Source organism: Coregonus lavaretus (assembly GCF_964263955.1).
Source record: "Coregonus lavaretus genome assembly, chromosome: 8".
In the NCBI taxonomy this organism is placed as follows: Eukaryota; Metazoa; Chordata; class Actinopteri; order Salmoniformes; family Salmonidae; genus Coregonus; species Coregonus lavaretus.
The window spans coordinates 58,914,112-58,932,297 of NC_139995.1; the positions used below are offsets into that span (position 1 = coordinate 58,914,112).

The 18,186-nt window shown below is 44.1% G+C and overlaps 1 protein-coding gene across 1 annotated transcript in view; it reads left to right on the forward strand.

Annotated features, from left to right (window-relative positions):
- Positions 1–352: 352 nt before the first annotated feature.
- The window catches only part of vgll4b (vestigial-like family member 4b), a 70,723-nt gene continuing 52,889 nt past the window's right edge, over positions 353–18,186 (forward strand). Inside the window, exon 1 of the mRNA XM_084167898.1 lies at positions 353–525. Coding sequence (XP_084024024.1) covers positions 444–525 — 82 coding nt within the window. The 5' untranslated portion in view covers positions 353–443. The remainder of the gene's footprint in view (positions 526–18,186) is intronic.

Consider the following 18,186-nt stretch of genomic DNA (forward strand, 5'->3'; position numbering starts at 1 on the left):
TGTGAAAAAAAAAATCCCTGACATTTGAGGAGCTCCCGGGATTTAGCAAGCATGCCCAGTGGTCGCAGCCTACTCTGAGGAAACGGGTGGACATTCGAGTCATACCGAGCAAAGCCTGCGTGTCAGTGCGGTCGACTTTACAGCTGGCTGTAAGGTTAGGAAGAACTGGTGCTACCCTTTTTGTCTGAACAAATACTTTTATACAATCTTTACAAGTATTATAAAAACTCCTTTTTTGAATTTTGTCCGTAACTATTTTAAAGCGTTTAACCTTGATTCGATGAGATCATTTTGCGCGAAGAAAACTTGAGCTGAAGGCTGGGCTTTTAGCTGCTCTGTGTCGATCGACTAGTCCACGTACATTTAGACTGACTGCCGTCGCGTCGTTTTTCCTCTCGACTCGGTTGGAAGCAAAAAAGCTGGTCTTTTTGCTAAACCGTTAAATGCTTGTTACGAAAATGGATCTGCTGAACTATCAGTACCTGGACAAGATGAACAACAACATCGGCATACTCTGCTACCAAGGTACGCAAATGACTTTAATCGCCTCCGTTATTTGGTTGATTTGGAAAACTTTGTTTTACACGCGAAATTGTAACAATATACTAAATACATTGACATAAAACATGACATAAAATCGCTGGTTAATTTGTTGCCTATAACTTGTCGCATTTGTTTTTAAAGCTGAAATGATTATTAGTTCATAAAAGTTTCAGAGTAGCATGATTGTGTTTAAAATAAATCGGAAATATTTTATTTTTTTTGCACTATACTGCTGTAGATGTGTTCGATACTCATCGAATAATGTGTTTTCTATCGTAGAAGTGGTATAGCAGCAACAGTTTAACTGAAACCTTACGAATTGTAGTCGCTAAAATACAGTTTCATGCTAAGGGATATTTTCTCTAGAAATGACGTCGCTTCCATTCTGTTGGTGTCTTTTTCTGGCCTTCACTACACCAAGGTTGTACTATTGAAACTAAGATTTAAAGAAACATGTCTCTTATTGAACATCAGAGGGTCCATGATCCTAGTGTAATTGTTATTGTTCAGTCTTGTGTGAATATCAGCTCGCACTGACCCAAGTATTATTGACCCACATTGACTCACAGGAATGATAGGAGTTTGCAGAATATGTCTGATTTGGTCAATATTGGATTTGGATTTGACTGTTGTTATCTACCTGTGGACAATTGGTCGTCCATTGTGTGTGTGTGTGTGTGTGTGTGTGTGTGTGTGTGTGTGTGTGTGTGTGTGTGTGAATATCAAAACACTAAATCCCCTCCACTGACCTAGGTTCAGGTTGACTCACAGGAATCGTACCAGTTGCGTAATTAGTCCGACAGACTCTCTCACCATTAGATGTATCACAGACAGAATCAGTGTCTCTGTGCTTGTATTAGATCGTTAGTAGTAGTAGGCTGCTCCAGCCAGAGATGACATTACATACTCTGTTTCGACTATCGTTGGTTAGGCCTATCTGTGGTGAATTCTCCTCCATTGTGGACCGTAGTCACATTTTTATTTACATATTTCACTCCAGCATGGGTGGTTGATGAAATCATGGGGCTTTTGTGGAGGAGGAGGATCATTGTGGATATTCACTATAAGCTAAGTGATGTCATTGCTTCTTGTTTTCCAACAGCCAATCACCATGAGTAGAGGGTCTCTGTGTGACTTTGTGACCATTTTACATTTGAGTCGTTATTATTTTTTTTGTTCATTTTAGCAGACGCTCTTATCCAGTGCATACATATTATTTTTTTTCATACCCCCCCATGGGAATCGAACCCACAACCCTGGCGTTGCAAACGCCATGCTCTATCACCTGCCGGCCATTCCCTCCCCTACCCTGGACGACGCTGAGTCAATTGTGCGCCGCCCCATGGGTCTCCCGGTCGCGGCCGGCTACGACAGAGCCTGGATTCGAACCAGGATCTCTAGTGGCACAGCCTCACCACTGCGCCACTCGGTGGACCATGTCACATGGCCCAGTATGCAAGGGTCTGTAGGGGTTGGGTAATGGCTCTAGGGGTTCAATTACTAGTTTCAAGTCGTTTCAAATACTTAGCCGCTCTAGCTATGCTTGATTTAGCTTGCCTGTTGCAATCAAACCAATAGAAAAGTACCTAAAGTACAAACCCTGCCCATATGGCACTCCAGGCAGGCTAAAAAGCATTTGAAATATTATTTGAACCCAGACAGGTGTGCTGTAGAGGGTGACATAGTGTAGTGTGGTGTAGTATAGGGGGAATAGTGATGAAGGGTCACCAGCCCCTAGCACCCTCACACTCAACTCTGGACTTCAAAGCCAGTTCCACTGCATTTCCCCCCCCCCTTGTTCCCTTCTAATCAGGGACTGATTTTAGATCTGGGACACCAGCTGGGCGCAATTAATTATCAGGTAGAACGGAAACCCGGGCGGCTCCGGACCTCGTAGGGCAGGGTTTCCTAAACTTGGTCCTCGGGACCCCAAGGGGTGCACGTTTTTGTTTTGTTTTTTTGACCTAACACTACACAGCTGATTTCAAATAATCAACTAATCATCAAGCTTTGATCATTTGAATCAGCTGTGTTGAATCAAGAGTTGAATCCCCCTGCCCTAACCCTCCTGTTGCTGGCTGTCGGAGGGGTAGACAGACATACCATGCGTGAACTCATAAAGGTTTCAGAAGGATAGACATTTCAAATGTTTTATATCTGCTATGTACAGTGTTTTTAACAATGTGCAAATAGTTCTAGTACAAATGGTAAGGGGAAGATAATTAAACAGATAAATATTGGTTCACTGAATTATGCTTCACTGGTTGCCGCTGTTTTCATGGCAACGGGCCACAAATCTTGCTGCTGTGATTGCACACTGCAGGATTTCGCCTAACAGATATGGGAGTTTTTATTAATGTTGGATTTGTTTTCAAATTCTTTGTGGGCCTGTGTGATCTGTGGGGAAATACAGTTCCTTCAGAAAGTATTCATACCCCTTGACTTATTCCACATGTTGTTGTGTTACAGCCTGAATTCAAAATGGATTCAATTGATTTGTTTCTCACCCATCTACACACAATACCCCATAATGACAAAGTGAAAACATGTTTTTAGAAATTGTATCAAATGTATTGAAAATGAAATACAGAAATATATTCATTTACATAAGTATTTACACACCTGAGTCAACACTTTGTAGAAGCACCTTTTGGCGGCGATTTACATCTTTGAGTCGTCTTGTGTATGTCTGTATCAGCTTTGCACATCTGGATTTGGGGATTTTCTTCCTTGCAGATTTTCTCAACTCTTTTAAGTTAGATTGCTGTTCACTGATGCTCACAATCTTCAAGTCTTTCCACAGATTTTCAATGGGATTCAAGTCTGGGCTTTGGATGGGGGCCTAAAGGACTTTCACAGTCTTGTTCTGAAGCCATTCCAGCGTTGTTTTGGATGTATGCTTGGGGTCATTGTCCTGTTGGAATGTACACTGAACAAAAATATAAACGCAACATGTAAAGCGTTGGTCCCATGTTTCATGAGATGAAATAAAAGATCCCAGAAATGTTCCATAGGCACAAAAAGCTTATTAATCTCAAATTTTGTGCAGAAATTTGTTTACATCCATGTTAGTGAGAAGCTGATTTTAAACAGCATGATCGTTACACAGGTGCACCTTGTGCTGGGGACAATAAAAGGCCACTCTAAAATGTGCAGTTTTGTCACACAACACAATGCCACAGATGTCTCAGGTTTTGAGGGAGTGTGCAATTGGCATGCTGACTGCAAGAGTATCCACCAGAGCTGTTGGCAGATAATTTAATGTTCATTTCACTACCATAAGCCGCCTCCAACGTCGTTTTAGAGAATTTGGCAGGACAGTGCCTTGCAAAAGTATTCATCCCCCTTGGCGTTTTTCCTATTTTGTTGCATTACAACCTGTAATTTAAATTGATTTTTATTTGGATTTCATGTAATGGACATACACAAAATAGTCCAAATTGGTGAAGTGAAATGGAAAAAAATAACTTGTTTCAAACAATTCTAAAAAATAAATAACGGAAAACTGGTGCGTGCGCATATGTATTTACCCACGTTGCTATGAAGCCCCTAAATAAGATCTGGTGCAACCAATTACCTTCAGAAGTCACATAATTAGTTAAATAAAGTCCACTTGTGTGCAATCTTAGTGTCACACGATCTGTCACATGATCTCAGTATATATACACCTGTTCTGAAAGGCCCCAGAGTCTGCAACACCACTAAGCAAGGGGCACCATGAAGACCAAGGAGCTCTCCAAACAGGTCAGGGACAAAGTTGTGGAGAAGTACAGATCAGGGTTGGTTTATAAAAAAATATCAGAAACTTTGAACATCCCACGGAGCACCATTTAAATCCATTATTAAAAAATTGAAAGAATATGGCACCACAACAAACCTGCCAAGAGAGGGCCGCCCACCAAAACTCACAGACCAGGCAAGGAGGGAATTAATCAGACAGGCAACAAAGAGACCAAAGATAACCCTGAAGGAGCTGCAAAGCTCCACAGCGGAGATTGGAGTATCTGTCCATAGGACCACTTTAAGCCGTACACTCCACAGAGCTGGGCTTTACGGAAGAGTGGCCAGAAAAAAGCCATTGCTTAAAGAATAAGCAAACACGTTTGGTGTTCACCAAAAGGCATGTGGGAGACTCCCCAAATATATGGAAGAAGGTACTCTGGTCAGATGAGACTAAAATTGAGCTTTTTGGCCATCAAAGAAAATGTCTGGCGCAAACCCAACACCTCTCATCACCCTGAGAACACCATCCCCACAGTGAAGCATGGTGGTGGCAGCATCATGCTGTTTTCATCTATATTTTTCATAGCTGTCTATCTACCACCACAAACCAATGCTGGCATTAAGATTGCACTCAATGAGCTGTATAAGGCCATAAGTAAACAGCAAAACGCTCATCCAGAGGCAGCGCTCCTAGTGGCCTGGGACTTTAATGCAGGGAAACTTAAATCAGTTCTACCTAATTTCTACCAGCATGTTAAATGTGCAACCAGAGGAAAAAAACTCTAGACCACCTTTACTCCACACACAGAGACGCATACAAAGCTCTCCCTCGCCCTCCATTTGGCAAATCTGACCATAACTCTATCCTCCTGATTCCTGCTTATAAGCAAAAACTAAAGCAGGAAGCTCCAGTGACTCGGTAAATAAAAAAGTGGTCAGATGACGCAGATGCTAAGCTACAGGACTGTTTTGCTAGCACAGACTGGAACATGTTCCGGGATTCTTCAGATAGCATTGAGGAGTACACCACATCAGTCACTGGCTTCATCAATAAGTGCATCGATGACGTCGTCCCCACAGTGAACGTATGTACATACCCCAACCAGAAGCCATGGATTACAGGAAACATCCGCACTGAGCTAAAGGGTAGAGCTGCCGCTTTCAAGGAGCGGGACTCTAACCCGGACGCTTATAAGAAATCCCGCTATGCCCTCCGACGAACCATCAAACAGGCAAAGAGTCAATACAGGACTAAGATTGAATCGTACTACACCGGGTCTGACGCTCGTCGGATGTGGCAGGGCTTGAAAACTATTAGACTACAAAGGGAAGCACAGCACTGGCCATCTTAATCTTTTATTTTTATTGGCCAGTCTGAGATATGGCTTTTCATCCCAAACCATCTCAATTGGGTTGAGGTCGGGAGATTGTGGAGGCCAGGTCATCTGATGCAGCCCTCCATCACTCTCCTTCTTGGTCAAATAGCCCTTACACAGCCTGGAGGTGTGTTGGGTCATTGTCCTGTTGAAAAATAAATGGTACTTTGCAGTATTTTGTTGTGTTAGTTCTTACTTTATTAACCCAGAACGTTTTTTGTGTTATTACATAGTCGGAAATAACTTGTGTATATCAGAGCGGCGGTAACTCACCAGCATTCTGACCAGAAATACGACTTTCCCGAGTTGGATCCTTTGTTCGTACCCCCCAAGGCAATTCAACTTATCCCAGAGGCTGCTCCAAGACACCGTGTGCGGGGAAGAGGTATTCGGAGTGGACTTCTAGTCCGACTCAGGAGGCGTGCACACCATCCACCTCTTCCGAGTAGATTACTCGCTAATATTCAGTCCCTGGACAATTAATTAGACGAGGATCTCTCATCAGGGACTCTTATGGCTCTCTCCGGATATACTGTCCCCGTCCTTACAGCCAGCTGGGTTCTCAGTACATCACGCAGACCGGAATAAAAACTCTCGGGGAAGTAGAAAAGCGGTGGTGTATGTTTCATGATTAACTACTCATGGTGTGATTGTGATAATGTACAGGAACTCAAGTCCTTTTGTTCACCCGACCTAGAATACCTCACAATCAAATGCAGACCGTATTACCTCCCAAGATAATTCTCTTCAGTTATCGTCACAGCCGTGTATATTCCCAATCAAGCTGATACCACGACAGCCCTCAAGGAACTGTACTTTGTGCAAACTGGAAACCGCATTTATTGTAGCTGGAGACTTTAACAAAGCAAATATGAGGAAAACATTACAGAAATTCTATCAACGCATTACCTGTAGTACTCGCGCTTCAAAAACTCTCGACCATTGTTACTCTCCCTTCCGTGATGGCTGCAAGGCCCTTCCCCTCTCTCCCTTTGGCAAATCAGATCACGACTCCATTCTGCTCCTCCCTTCCTATAGGCAGAAACTCAAACAGGAAGTACCCGTGCTAAGGTCTATTCAACATTTTGATCACATGGACTGCGATATGTTCCGGGTTGCCTCTGAGAAAAACATTGACGTATTCACTGACATAGTGGCTGAGTTAATCAGAAAGTGTATAGGGGATGTTGTTCCCACTGTGATTATTAAAACCTACCCAAACTAAAAGCTGTGGATAGATGGCAGCATGAAAGTGCAAACCACTGCATTTAACCACGGCAAGGTGACTGGAAAGATGGTTGAATAGAAACAGTGCAGTTATGCCCTCTGTAAGGCAATCAAACAGGCAAAACGTCAGCACAGAGACAAAGTGGAGTGGCAATTAAACGGCTCAGACACGAGACGTACAGTGCATTCGGAAATTATTCAGACCCATTGACTTTTTCCGCATTTTTGTTACGTTACAGCCTTATTCCAAAATGGGTTAATTTGTTTTCCTTTTTTCTCATCAATCTACACACAATACCCCATAATGACAAAGCTAAAGCAGGGTTTCAGAAATGTTTGTAAAAACCAGAAATATGACATTTACCTAAGTATTCAGACCCTTAACTCAGTACTTTGTTGAAGCAACTTTGGCAGCGATTACAGCCTTGAGTCTTCTTGGGTATGACGCTACAAGCTTGGCACACCTATATTTGGGGAGTTTCTCCCATTCTTCTCTGCAGATTCTCTCAAGCTCTGTCAGGTTGAATGGGGAGCGTCGCTGCACAGCTATTTTCAGGTCGCTCCAATCAATTGAATTTACCACAGGTGGACTCCAATCAAGTTGTAGAAACATATCAACAATGATCAATGGAAACAGGAGGCACCTGAGCTCAATTTTCGAGTCTCATAGCAAAGGGTCTGAATACTTATGTAAATATTTTTTTACAAATGTGCAAAGATTTCTAAAAACTTGTTTTCCCTTTGTCATTATGGGGTATTGTGTGTAGACTGCTGAAAAAAATAACATTTAATCAATTTTAGAATAAGGCTCTAATGTAACTAAATGTGGAAAAAGTCAAGGGGTCTGAATACTTTCCGAAGGCACTGTATATATATATATATATATATATATATATATATATATATATATATATATATATATATACACTCCGACATTGCTCGTCTAATATTTATATATTTCTTTATTCCATTCTTTTACTTTTAGATTTGTTTGTGTAGTTGTGAATTGTTAGATACTACTGCACTGTTGGAGCTAGGAACACAAGCATTTCGCTACACCCACAATAACATCTGCTAAATATGTGTATGTGAACAATAACATTTGATTTTGCTTTGATTTGTATGTATTGAACAGACAGGGAAAGGACAAGTTGTACTATAGACTAAATCAGTGGCTGTGATGATGGGCTCTGACTGTTCCAATTCATTCCAAGCCCATTTACTGTAGTTTAGCCCAAATGGCACCCTATTCCCTATATAGTGCACTAATTTTGACCATAGGTCTATGGGCCCTGGTCAAAAGTAGTGCACTATGTAGGGAATAGGGTGCCATTTGGGATGCGAACTGTGATTACCTCTTGATGCAGACAATCAAGTGACTGTAGATTTTTCACTGCTGATGTCAATTATCAGTTACTTATCTCTCCCCAGTACCTGTTCTCTCCTTGGTCATTCAGAATGGCTGGCAATTCAAAAGGATTTATTGGCATGGGAAACATATGTTTACATCTCTCTCTCTCTCTCTCTCTCTCTCCTACTCTCTCTCTCTCTCTCTTTCTTTCTTTCTTTCTTTCTTTCTCTCTTTCTCTCTTTCTCTCTTCTCTCTCTCTCTCTCTCTCTCTCTCTCTCTCTCTCTCTCTCTCTCTCTCTCTCTCTCTCTCTCTCTCTCTCTCTCTCTCTCTCTCTCTCTCTCTCTCTCTCTCTCTCCTACTCTCTCCTACTCTCTCTCTCTCTCTTCCCTTTCTCTTTTTCACTCTTTCTCACTCTATCTAAAATCCCAAAATGATCCCAGATCAGCATTCCTACTTGTGCCCTGGCCTGGCCACTGTCCGCACTACCGGCCTGGCCACTGTCCGCACTACCGGCCTGGCCACTACTGGGTCCAGCAGAATGTCTGCTGCCTCTATCTCTGTCCTCTCTGCCGCCCAGCTAGTCACGTGACCTGATTTGGTCTGTCCCAGTCACTCCGGACCAGTACTGTATCTGTTTGGTCTGTCCCAGTCACTCCGGACCAGTACTGTATCTGTTTGGTCTGTCCCAGTCACTCCGGAACAGTACTGTATCTGTTTGGTCTGTCCCAGTCACTCCGGACCAGTACTGTATCTGTTTGGTCTGTCCCAGTCACTCCGGACCAGGGCAACAAGGCCGCAGAGTTATTTTTGGTATGCAGCTCTGAAGAAGAGGGAGCGCATGTCCAGTAGTCTATTCCAGCCTGGCTGCCTGGGACTGTGTAGAGAGTAGAGATCCTGGCTGTCTGGGACTGTGGACAGGGTAGAGATCCTGGCTGTCTGGGACTGTGTAGAGAGTAGAGATCCTGGCTGTCTGGGACTGTGGACAGGGTAGAGATCCTGGCTGTCTGGGACTGTGTAGAGAGTAGAGATCCTGGCTGTCTGGGACTGTGTAGAGAGTAGAGATCCTGGCTGTCTGGGACTGTGGACAGGGTAGAGATCCTGGCTGTCTGGGACTGTGGACAGGGTAGAGATCCTGGCTGTCTGGGACTGTGGACAGGGTAGAGATCCTGGCTGTCTGGGACTGTGGACAGGGTAGAGATCCTGGCTGACTGTGGACAGGGTAGAGATCCTGGCTGTCTGGGACTGTGGACAGGGTAGAGATCCTGGCTGTCTGGGACTGTGTAGAGAGTAGAGATCCTGGCTGTCTGGGACTGTGTAGAGAGTAGAGATCCTGGCTGTCTGGGACTGTGGACAGGGTAGAGATCCTGGCTGTCTGGGACTGTGGACAGGGTAGAGATCCTGGCTGTCTGGGGCTGTGGACAGGGTAGAGATCCTGGCTGTCTGGGGCTGTGGACAGGGTAGAGATCCTGGCTGTCTGGGGCTGTGGACAGGGTAGAGATCCTGGCTGTCTGGGGCTATGGACAGGGTAGAGATCCTGGCTGTCTGGGACTGTGGACAGGGTAGAGATCCTGGCGGTGTGGGACTGTGGACAGGGTAGAGATCCTGGCTTTCTGGGACTGTGGACAGGGTAGAGATCCTGGCGGTGTGGGACTGTGGACAGGGTAGAGATCCTGGCTGACTGTGGACATGGAGTAGTACATCATCCTGAGTAAATATAGATGTTTAACTAAAAGGGGTTTAGATAGATGGGACAGAGCAGCTCCTGCACTACTGTCTCTCTCTCCCTCTCTTGGTTTCTCTCTTCTTTCAATTCAATTTCAATAGACAGGAAACAAAAGGGAAATAAACAATGAAACATGACCAGTAAACATTACACTCTCACAAAAGTTTTAAAATAATATAGATATTTCAGATTTTATATTAATGGTAATGTTGTAACAATATGCAAATAGCTGAAGTATGAAAGAGAAAATAAACAGATAAATATAGTTTGTATTTACAATGGTGTTTGTTCTTCACTGGTTGCCCTTTTCTTGTGGCAACAGGTCACAAATCTTGCAGCTGTGATGGCACACTGTGCTATTTCACCCAGTAGATATGGGAGTTGGTCAAAATTGGGTATGTTTTCGAATTCATTGTGGGTCTGTGTATTCTGAGGGAAATGTGTATTTTTAATATGGTCGTACATTTGGCAGGAGGTTAGGAAGTGCAGCTCAGTTTCCACCTCATTTTGTGGGCAGTGTGCACATAGCCTGTCTTCTCTTGAGAGCCAGGTCTGCCGATGGCGGCCCCTCTCTCTCTGTCTTTAATTGATAACTACTTTGTTATAACATCTTTTATGACCCTAAGGCCTTGTTTGGTTCAGTCAGTCCAAACCTACCTCTTTGACCACCGGAGTCCTGTGTCCTGGGCCTCTTACCCTGGCTGGGCTGTCATTGGCTCCATCCGGTCGGTGTCGTCTGCTGTGGCTCTGCTGGGCTGAACTGGCTTCACTCCCTGCCCCTGCTAGCTCAGTTTAGTCTCTCAGCTCTCTCTGAGCCAGCCCCAGCCTGCATTGGGGAAAGGGGGGGGGGGGGGGGGGAATGCTGACTGTCACTTTTCCTGCTGAACAGGAGAAAAACGCTGGCGTGTGCGTTCGTGCATGCTCTGTGGAGAGAGGTGAGGTGAGGACCCCTCGAGCTATGGGCCTTTGTTGTCCCAACGGCTGCCTGTTCTTTTTCTGTTGATATACGTGTGATTTGGTGGGTAGCGTTTTCATAGCCTGCCTGCTCCCAGATCTGTCATGCTAACTCTTTTTGGAAAACAGCACAAACAGGTCTGGGACCATGTAGCTTTACTTAATCAAATCAAATTGTATTTGCCACATGCGCCGAATTCAACAGGTGTAGACATTACAGTGAAATGCTTACTTACAAGCCCTTAACCAACAGTGCAGTTTTAAGAAAAAAATTAAAATAGCAAATAATTAAAGAGCAGCAGTAAAATAAAATAACAGTAGCGAGGCTATATACAGTGGGGAAAAAAAGTATTTAGTCAGCCACCAATTGTGCAAGTTCTCCCACTTAAAAAGATGAGAGAGGCCTGTAATTTTCATCATAGGTACACGTCAACTATGACAGACAAATTGAGAAAAAAAAATCCAGAAAATCACATTGTAGGATTTTTAATGAATTTATTTGCAAATTATGGTGGAAAATAAATATTTGGTCACCTACAAACAAGCAAGATTTCTGGCTCTCACAGAACTGTAACTTCTTCTTTAAGAGGCTCCTCTGTCCTCCACTCGTTACCTGTATTAATGGCACCTGTTTGAACTTGTTATCAGTATAAAAGACACCTGTCCACAACCTCAAACAGTCACACTCCAAACTGCACTATGGCCAAGACCAAAGAGCTGTCAAAGGACACCAGAAACAAAATTGTAGACCTGCACCAGGCTGGGAAGACTGAATCTGCAATAGGTAAGCAGCTTGGTTTGAAGAAATCAACTGTGGGAGCAATTATTAGGAAATGGAAGACATACAAGACCACTGATAATCTCCCTCGATCTGGGGCTCCACGCAAGATCTCACCCAGTGGGGTCAAAATGATCACAAGAACGGTGAGCAAAAATCCCAGAACCACACGGGGGGACCTAGTGAATGACCTGCAGAGAGCTGGGACCAAAGTAACAAAGCCTACCATCAGTAACACACTACGCCGCCAGGGACTCAAATCCTGCAGTGCCAGACGTGTCCCCCTGCTTAAGCCAGTACATGTCCAGGCCCGTCTGAAGTTTGCTAGAGTGCATTTGGATGATCCAGAAGAGGATTGGGAGAATGTCATATGGTCAGATGAAACCAAAATAGAACTTTTTGGTAAAAACTCAACTCGTCGTGTTTGGAGGACAAAGAATGCTGAGTTGCATCCAAAGAACACCATACCTACTGTGAAGCATGGGGGTGGAAACATCATGCTTTGGGGCTGTTTTTCTGCAAAGGGACCAGGACGACTGATCCGCGTAAAGGAAAGAATGAATGGGGCCATGTATTGTGAGATTTTGAGTGAAAACCTCCTTCCATCAGCAAGGGCATTGAAGATGAAATGTGGCTGGGTCTTTCAGCATGACAATGATCCCAAACACACCGCCCGGGCAACGAAGGAGTGGCTTCGTAAGAAGCATTTCAAGGTCCTGGAGTGGCCTAGCCAGTCTCCAGATCTCAACCCCATAGAAAATCTTTGGAGGGAGTTGAAAGTCCGTGTTGCCCAGCGACAGCCCCAAAACATCACTGCTCTAGAGGAGATCTGCATGGAGGAATGGGCCAAAATACCAGCAACAGTGTGTGAAAACCTTGTGAAGACTTACAGAAAACGTTTGACCTGTGTCATTGCCAACAAAGGGTATATAACAAAGTATTGAGAAACTTTTGTTATTGACCAAATACTTATTTTCCACCATAATTTGCAAATAAATTCATTAAAAATCCTACAATGTGATTTTCTGGATTTTTTTTCCTCATTTTGACTGTCATAGTTGACGTGTACCTATGATGAAAATTACAGGCCTCTCTCATCTTTTTAAGTGGGAGAACTTGCACAATTGTTGGCTGACTAAATACTTTTTTCCCCCACTGTACAGGGGGTACCGGTACAGAGTCAATGTGCAGGGGCACAGGTTAGACGAGGTAATTGAGGTAATATGTACATGTGGGTAGAGTTAAAGTGACTATGCATAAATAATAAATAGAGTAGCAGCAGTGTAAAAGAGGGGGATGGGGTGGGGGGGCAATGCAAATAGTCCGGGTAGCCATGATTAGCTGTTCAGGAGTCTTATGGCTTGAGGGTAGAAGCTGTTAACATTTTACATTTACATTTTAGTCACTTAGCAGACGCTCTTATCCAGAGCAACTTACAGTTAATGAGTGCATACATTTTTCATACTGGCCCCTCCGTGGGAATCGAACCCACAACCCTGGCGTTGCAAGCGCCATGCTCTACCAACTGAGCTACAGGTTAAGAAGCCTTTTGGACCTAGACTTGGCGCTCCAGTACACTAATTTTAAAAAAATGGAAATGAAATGGAGATGATGTTTTGGTTAGTGCAATTTTTTATTTTTTTTTGTTATTATTATTTTTTTTAGTTAGTGCTATCTGGAGATGACGGTTTGGTTAGCGCTAGCTGGAGATTATTGCTTGCTTAGTGCTATCTGGAGATGACGGTTTGGTTAGCGCTAGCTGGAGATTATTGCTTGGTTAGTGCTATCTGGAGATGACGGTTTGGTTAGCGCTAGCTGGAGATTATTGCTTGGTTAGTGCTATCTGGAGATGACGGTTTGGTTAGCGCTAGCTGGAGATTATTGCTTGGTTAGTGCTATCTATCTGGAGATGACGGTTTGGTTAGCGCTAGCTGGAGATTATTGCTTGGTTAGTGCTAGCTGGAGATGACGGTTTGGTTAGCGCTAGCTGGAGATTATTGCTTGGTTAGTGCTATCTGGAGATGACGGTTTGGTTAGCGCTAGCTGGAGATTATTGCTTGGTTAGTGCTATCTGGAGATGACGGTTTGGTTAGCGCTAGCTGGAGATTATTGCTTGGTTAGTGCTATCTGGAGATGACGGTTTGGTTAGCGCTAGCTGGAGATTATTGCTTGGTTAGTGCTATCTGGAGATGACGGTTTGGTTAGCGCTAGCTGGAGATTATTGCTTGGTTAGTGCTAGCTGGAGATGACGGTTTGGTTAGCGCTAGCTGGAGATTATTGCTTGGTTAGTGCTATCTGGAGATGACGGTTTGGTTAGCGCTAGCTGGAGATTATTGCTTGGTTAGTGCTATCTGGAGATGACGGTTTGGTTAGCGCTAGCTGGAGATTATTGCTTGGTTAGTGCTATCTGGAGATGACGGTTTGGTTAGCGCTAGCTGGAGAGGAGTTAGTTTAGCGCTAGCTGGAAATTATGGTTTGGTTAGACCAGGGCTGCCCAACCCTCTTCCTGGAGAGCTACCGTCCTGTGGGTTTTCAGTCCAACCGTAATTTAACACACCTGATTCTACTTATTAGCTGCTCAACAAGACCTTAACTAGCTGAATCAGATATGCAAAGTTAGGGTTGGAGTGAAAACCTTCAGGACAGTAGATCTCCAGGAAAAGGGTTGGACTGAAAACCTTCAGGACAGTAGATCTCCAGGAAAAGGGTTGGACTGAAAACCTTCAAGACAGTAGATCTCCAGGAAAAGGGTTGGACTGAAAACCTTCAGGACAGTAGATCTCCAGGAAAAGGGTTGGGCTGAAAACCTTCAGGACAGTAGATCTCCAGGAAAAGGGTTGGGCTGAAAACCTTCAGGACAGTAGATCTCCAGGAAGAGGGTTGGACTGAAAACCTTCAGGACAGTAGATCTCCAGGAAAAGGGTTGGGCAGCCCTGGTCTACAGTATCAAAAGCTTTTGACTAGTCTACAAACATGGCAGCGCAATTCTTTCTATCATCTAAGTCATTTGAAATATTATTTACAACAAGCATGGTAGCCGCAGTGGTGCAATGTTTAGGTCTGAATCCGGATGGATTAACATTAAGAATACCATTTACAGATAGAAAATAACATAGCGGTTTGTTGACCAATGATTCTAATATTTTAGAGCTAGCTAGCATAGGGGAACACAGAGGAACAAGACATGGCCATTGTATCGTGTTGTTTTATGTAACTGACTTTCATGCATTATAAAAACGAATAAAAGGCATCCCATGCCAGGGACTCAGTTTAGTCGGCCAGAAATATCATTTAGCAGAGACGGAGACATGGGGGCAATGCTTAGTTTCTGCTAGGAGAGGGTTGGGGGGGGGGGGTTTGAGGTTCACCTCTCTCTGAGCCTCTGTAACTCGAGCCATCCCGTCCTGACATGTTTGAAGTCCTCTGAGGGGGCTCTGTCTCTCTCCCTCTCCCCTTTGATCGTGTAGAACTTAATAAGCGTCTTTGAGTAGATCAAACACGAAGCGTCTCCCCTGACACAGATATACATCTTTATGTTTCATACCGCTCTGCTCTGTTCAGAGGACAGGTTACCTTACCTACTACTGTACCATAAAGGTTGACTCAGGAGGAAGAAGGATTCTGTTGTTGGGCTTCGCTTTGTGCACGGGGGCATTGTCATGCTCAAACAGGAACGGGCCTTCCCCAAACTGTTGCCACAAAGATGAAGCACAGAATCATCTAGAATGTCATTGTGTGCTGTAGTATGCTGTAGAGTTAAGATTTCCCTTCACTGGAACTAAGGGGCCCAGCCCGAACCATGGAAAACAATCCCAGACCATTATTCCTCCTCCACCAAACTTTACAGTTGGCGCTTTGCATTTGGGCAGGTAGCGTTCTTCTGGCATCCACCAAACCCAGATTCATCTGTCGGACTGCCAGATGGTGAAGCGTGATTCATCACTCCACTACTCCAGAGTCCAATGGCGGCGAGCTTCATACCACTCCAGCCGATGCTTGGCATTGCTCATGGTGATCTTAGGCTTGTGTGCGGCTGCTCGGCCATGGAAACCCATTTCATGAAGCTCCCGACGAACTGTTCTTGTGCTGATGTTGCTTCCAGAGGCAGTTTGGAACTCAGTAGTGAGTGTTGCAACAGAGGACAGACGATTTTACGCGCTTCAGCATTCGGCGGTCCCGTTCTGAGCGCTTGTGTGGCCTATCACTTCGCGGCTGAGCTGTTGTTGCTCCTAGACGTTTCCACTTCACAATAACAGCACTTACAGTTGACCCGGGGCAGCTCTAGCAGGTCAGAAATGAGGCGAACTGACTTGTTGGAAAGGTGGCATCCTATGACCGTGCCACGTTGAAAGTCATTTAGCTCTTCAGTAAGGTCATTCTACTGCCAATGTTGGTCTATGGAGATTGCATGGCTGTGTGCTCGGTTTTATACACCTGTCAGCAACGGATGTGGCTAAAATAGCAGAATCCACTAATTTGAAGGGGTGTCCACATATTTTTGTCTGCCTGCCTGTCTGTCTGTCTCAGTCTGTCTCAGTCTGTGTCTGTGTCTCTGTCTGTCATAGTAAAAATAAAGAAAAACCCTTGAATGAGTAGGTGTGTCCAAACTTTTGACTGGTACTATATACACCTACTCATTCAAGGGTTTTTCATTATTTTTACTATTTTCTACATTGTAGAATAATAGTGAAGACATCAAAACTATGAAATAACACATATGGAATCACGTAGTAACCAAAAAAGTGTTAAACAAATCAAAATATATTATGTATTTGAGTTTCTTCAAATAGCCACCCTTTGTCTTGATGACAGCTTTGCACACTCTTGGCATTCTCTCAACCAGCTTCACCTGGAATTATTTTCCAACAGTCTTGAAGGAGTTAAAATATTGAATTTGGCCTTTACTAGTATAGCCAATAGAAACGCATTGAATAAATGGCAAAGACGTTTTCGTGAGAAGACCGATTTTCGTGATGTCTCATGGTCTGACAAACGCCGCTGTAGCTCGGCCACCTTCCACCGCAGATGCGGAAGCCGACATAACAGGATGCGGTGGATTGAGAAGCAGCCCATGCAGATATCTCTAGCTTAAACTGATGGATTTTGATGGTGATTTTTTTTTTAAAACTTAGATTGACGCACAGGTGACTCTTAAGGATTAAAGCAGAACTACCAAAACTGATGCTGGACCTGAACAATCAAAATATATTCTATTGTAAACCCCGTTCAGCAGGTATAGACAGGTGAGTTGTCTCCAGTAGCTAACTTTTATTCTGGTAAAACACCATGTTCAAACAGCACATAGATAACAATAACCTAGCAAATTACATAGGTTGTCAACTAATAAAACCCAATATCACGCAAGCCATATTAGTATCTGAGTGCTGAAGGTGCCGCGCAGATGTACAAGATCAGGAACAGGCTGCCTACCTCTCATTGGTCAGCGTGCGAAACTGGGCACAGTGCGCATTTTGACTAGGCTACTGATATTCCCTAGGGTTGTTTGGCATGACTTGACTTGTAGATCAATGACTGTCAACACAGTTACATGCTTAGTTCGACACTGAAAGAGAGGACGCATCAGTTGTCACAAAATATAAGGTATTTTCGGAAGGTAGAAATAATGTAATTATGAGCAAAAAAAACATTTTCTAAACCGTCTTGTAACATTTTGAATCAGTTTTCTGACCGATGCATGCTACATTTGGATCAATTTGAATCGGTTTGAACCAGTTTTCTGACCAACGCATGCTACATTTGGAACGTTTGGGTTCTGCGGTTCTTATCTAGGCGTGTTGGTGAGTTCTTACATCACTACTAGTCATCCTGTTAATAAACGTGTTTGAGTTTATGGAGTCCCGTTTCAGTGTACAATGTTGACATGCATGCTCATTGTTTTACATGTCAATGTTTACATGGCAGGATAGTCAGGCTGGAGCGGACTGTTGTTGGATGGTTAGTCAGGCTGGAACTGACTGTTGTTGGATGGTTAGTCAGGCTGGAGCTGACTGTTGTTGGATGGTTAGTCAGGCTGGAGCTGACTGTTGTTGGATGGTTAGTCAGGCTGGAGCGGACTGTTGTTGGATGGTTAGTCAGGCTGGAGCTGACTGTTGTTGGATGGTTAGTCAGGCTGGAGCTGACTGTTGTTGGATGGTTAGTCAGGCTGGAGCTGACTGTTGGATGGTTAGTCAGGCTGGAGCTGACTGTTGTTGGATGGTTAGTCAGGCTGGAGCTGACTGTTGTTGGATGGTTAGTCAGGCTGGAGCTGACTGTTGTTGGATGGTTAGTCAGGCTGGAGCGGACTGTTGTTGGATGGTTAGTCAGGCTGGAGCGGACTGTTGTTGGGTGGTTAGTCAGGCTGGAGCTGACTGTTGTTGGATGGTTAGTCAGGCTGGAGCTGACTGTTGTTGGGTGGTTAGTCAGGCTGGAGCTGACTGTTGTTGGATGGTTAGTCAGGCTGGAGCTGACTGTTGTTGGGTGGTTAGTCAGGCTGGAGCTGACTGTTGTTGG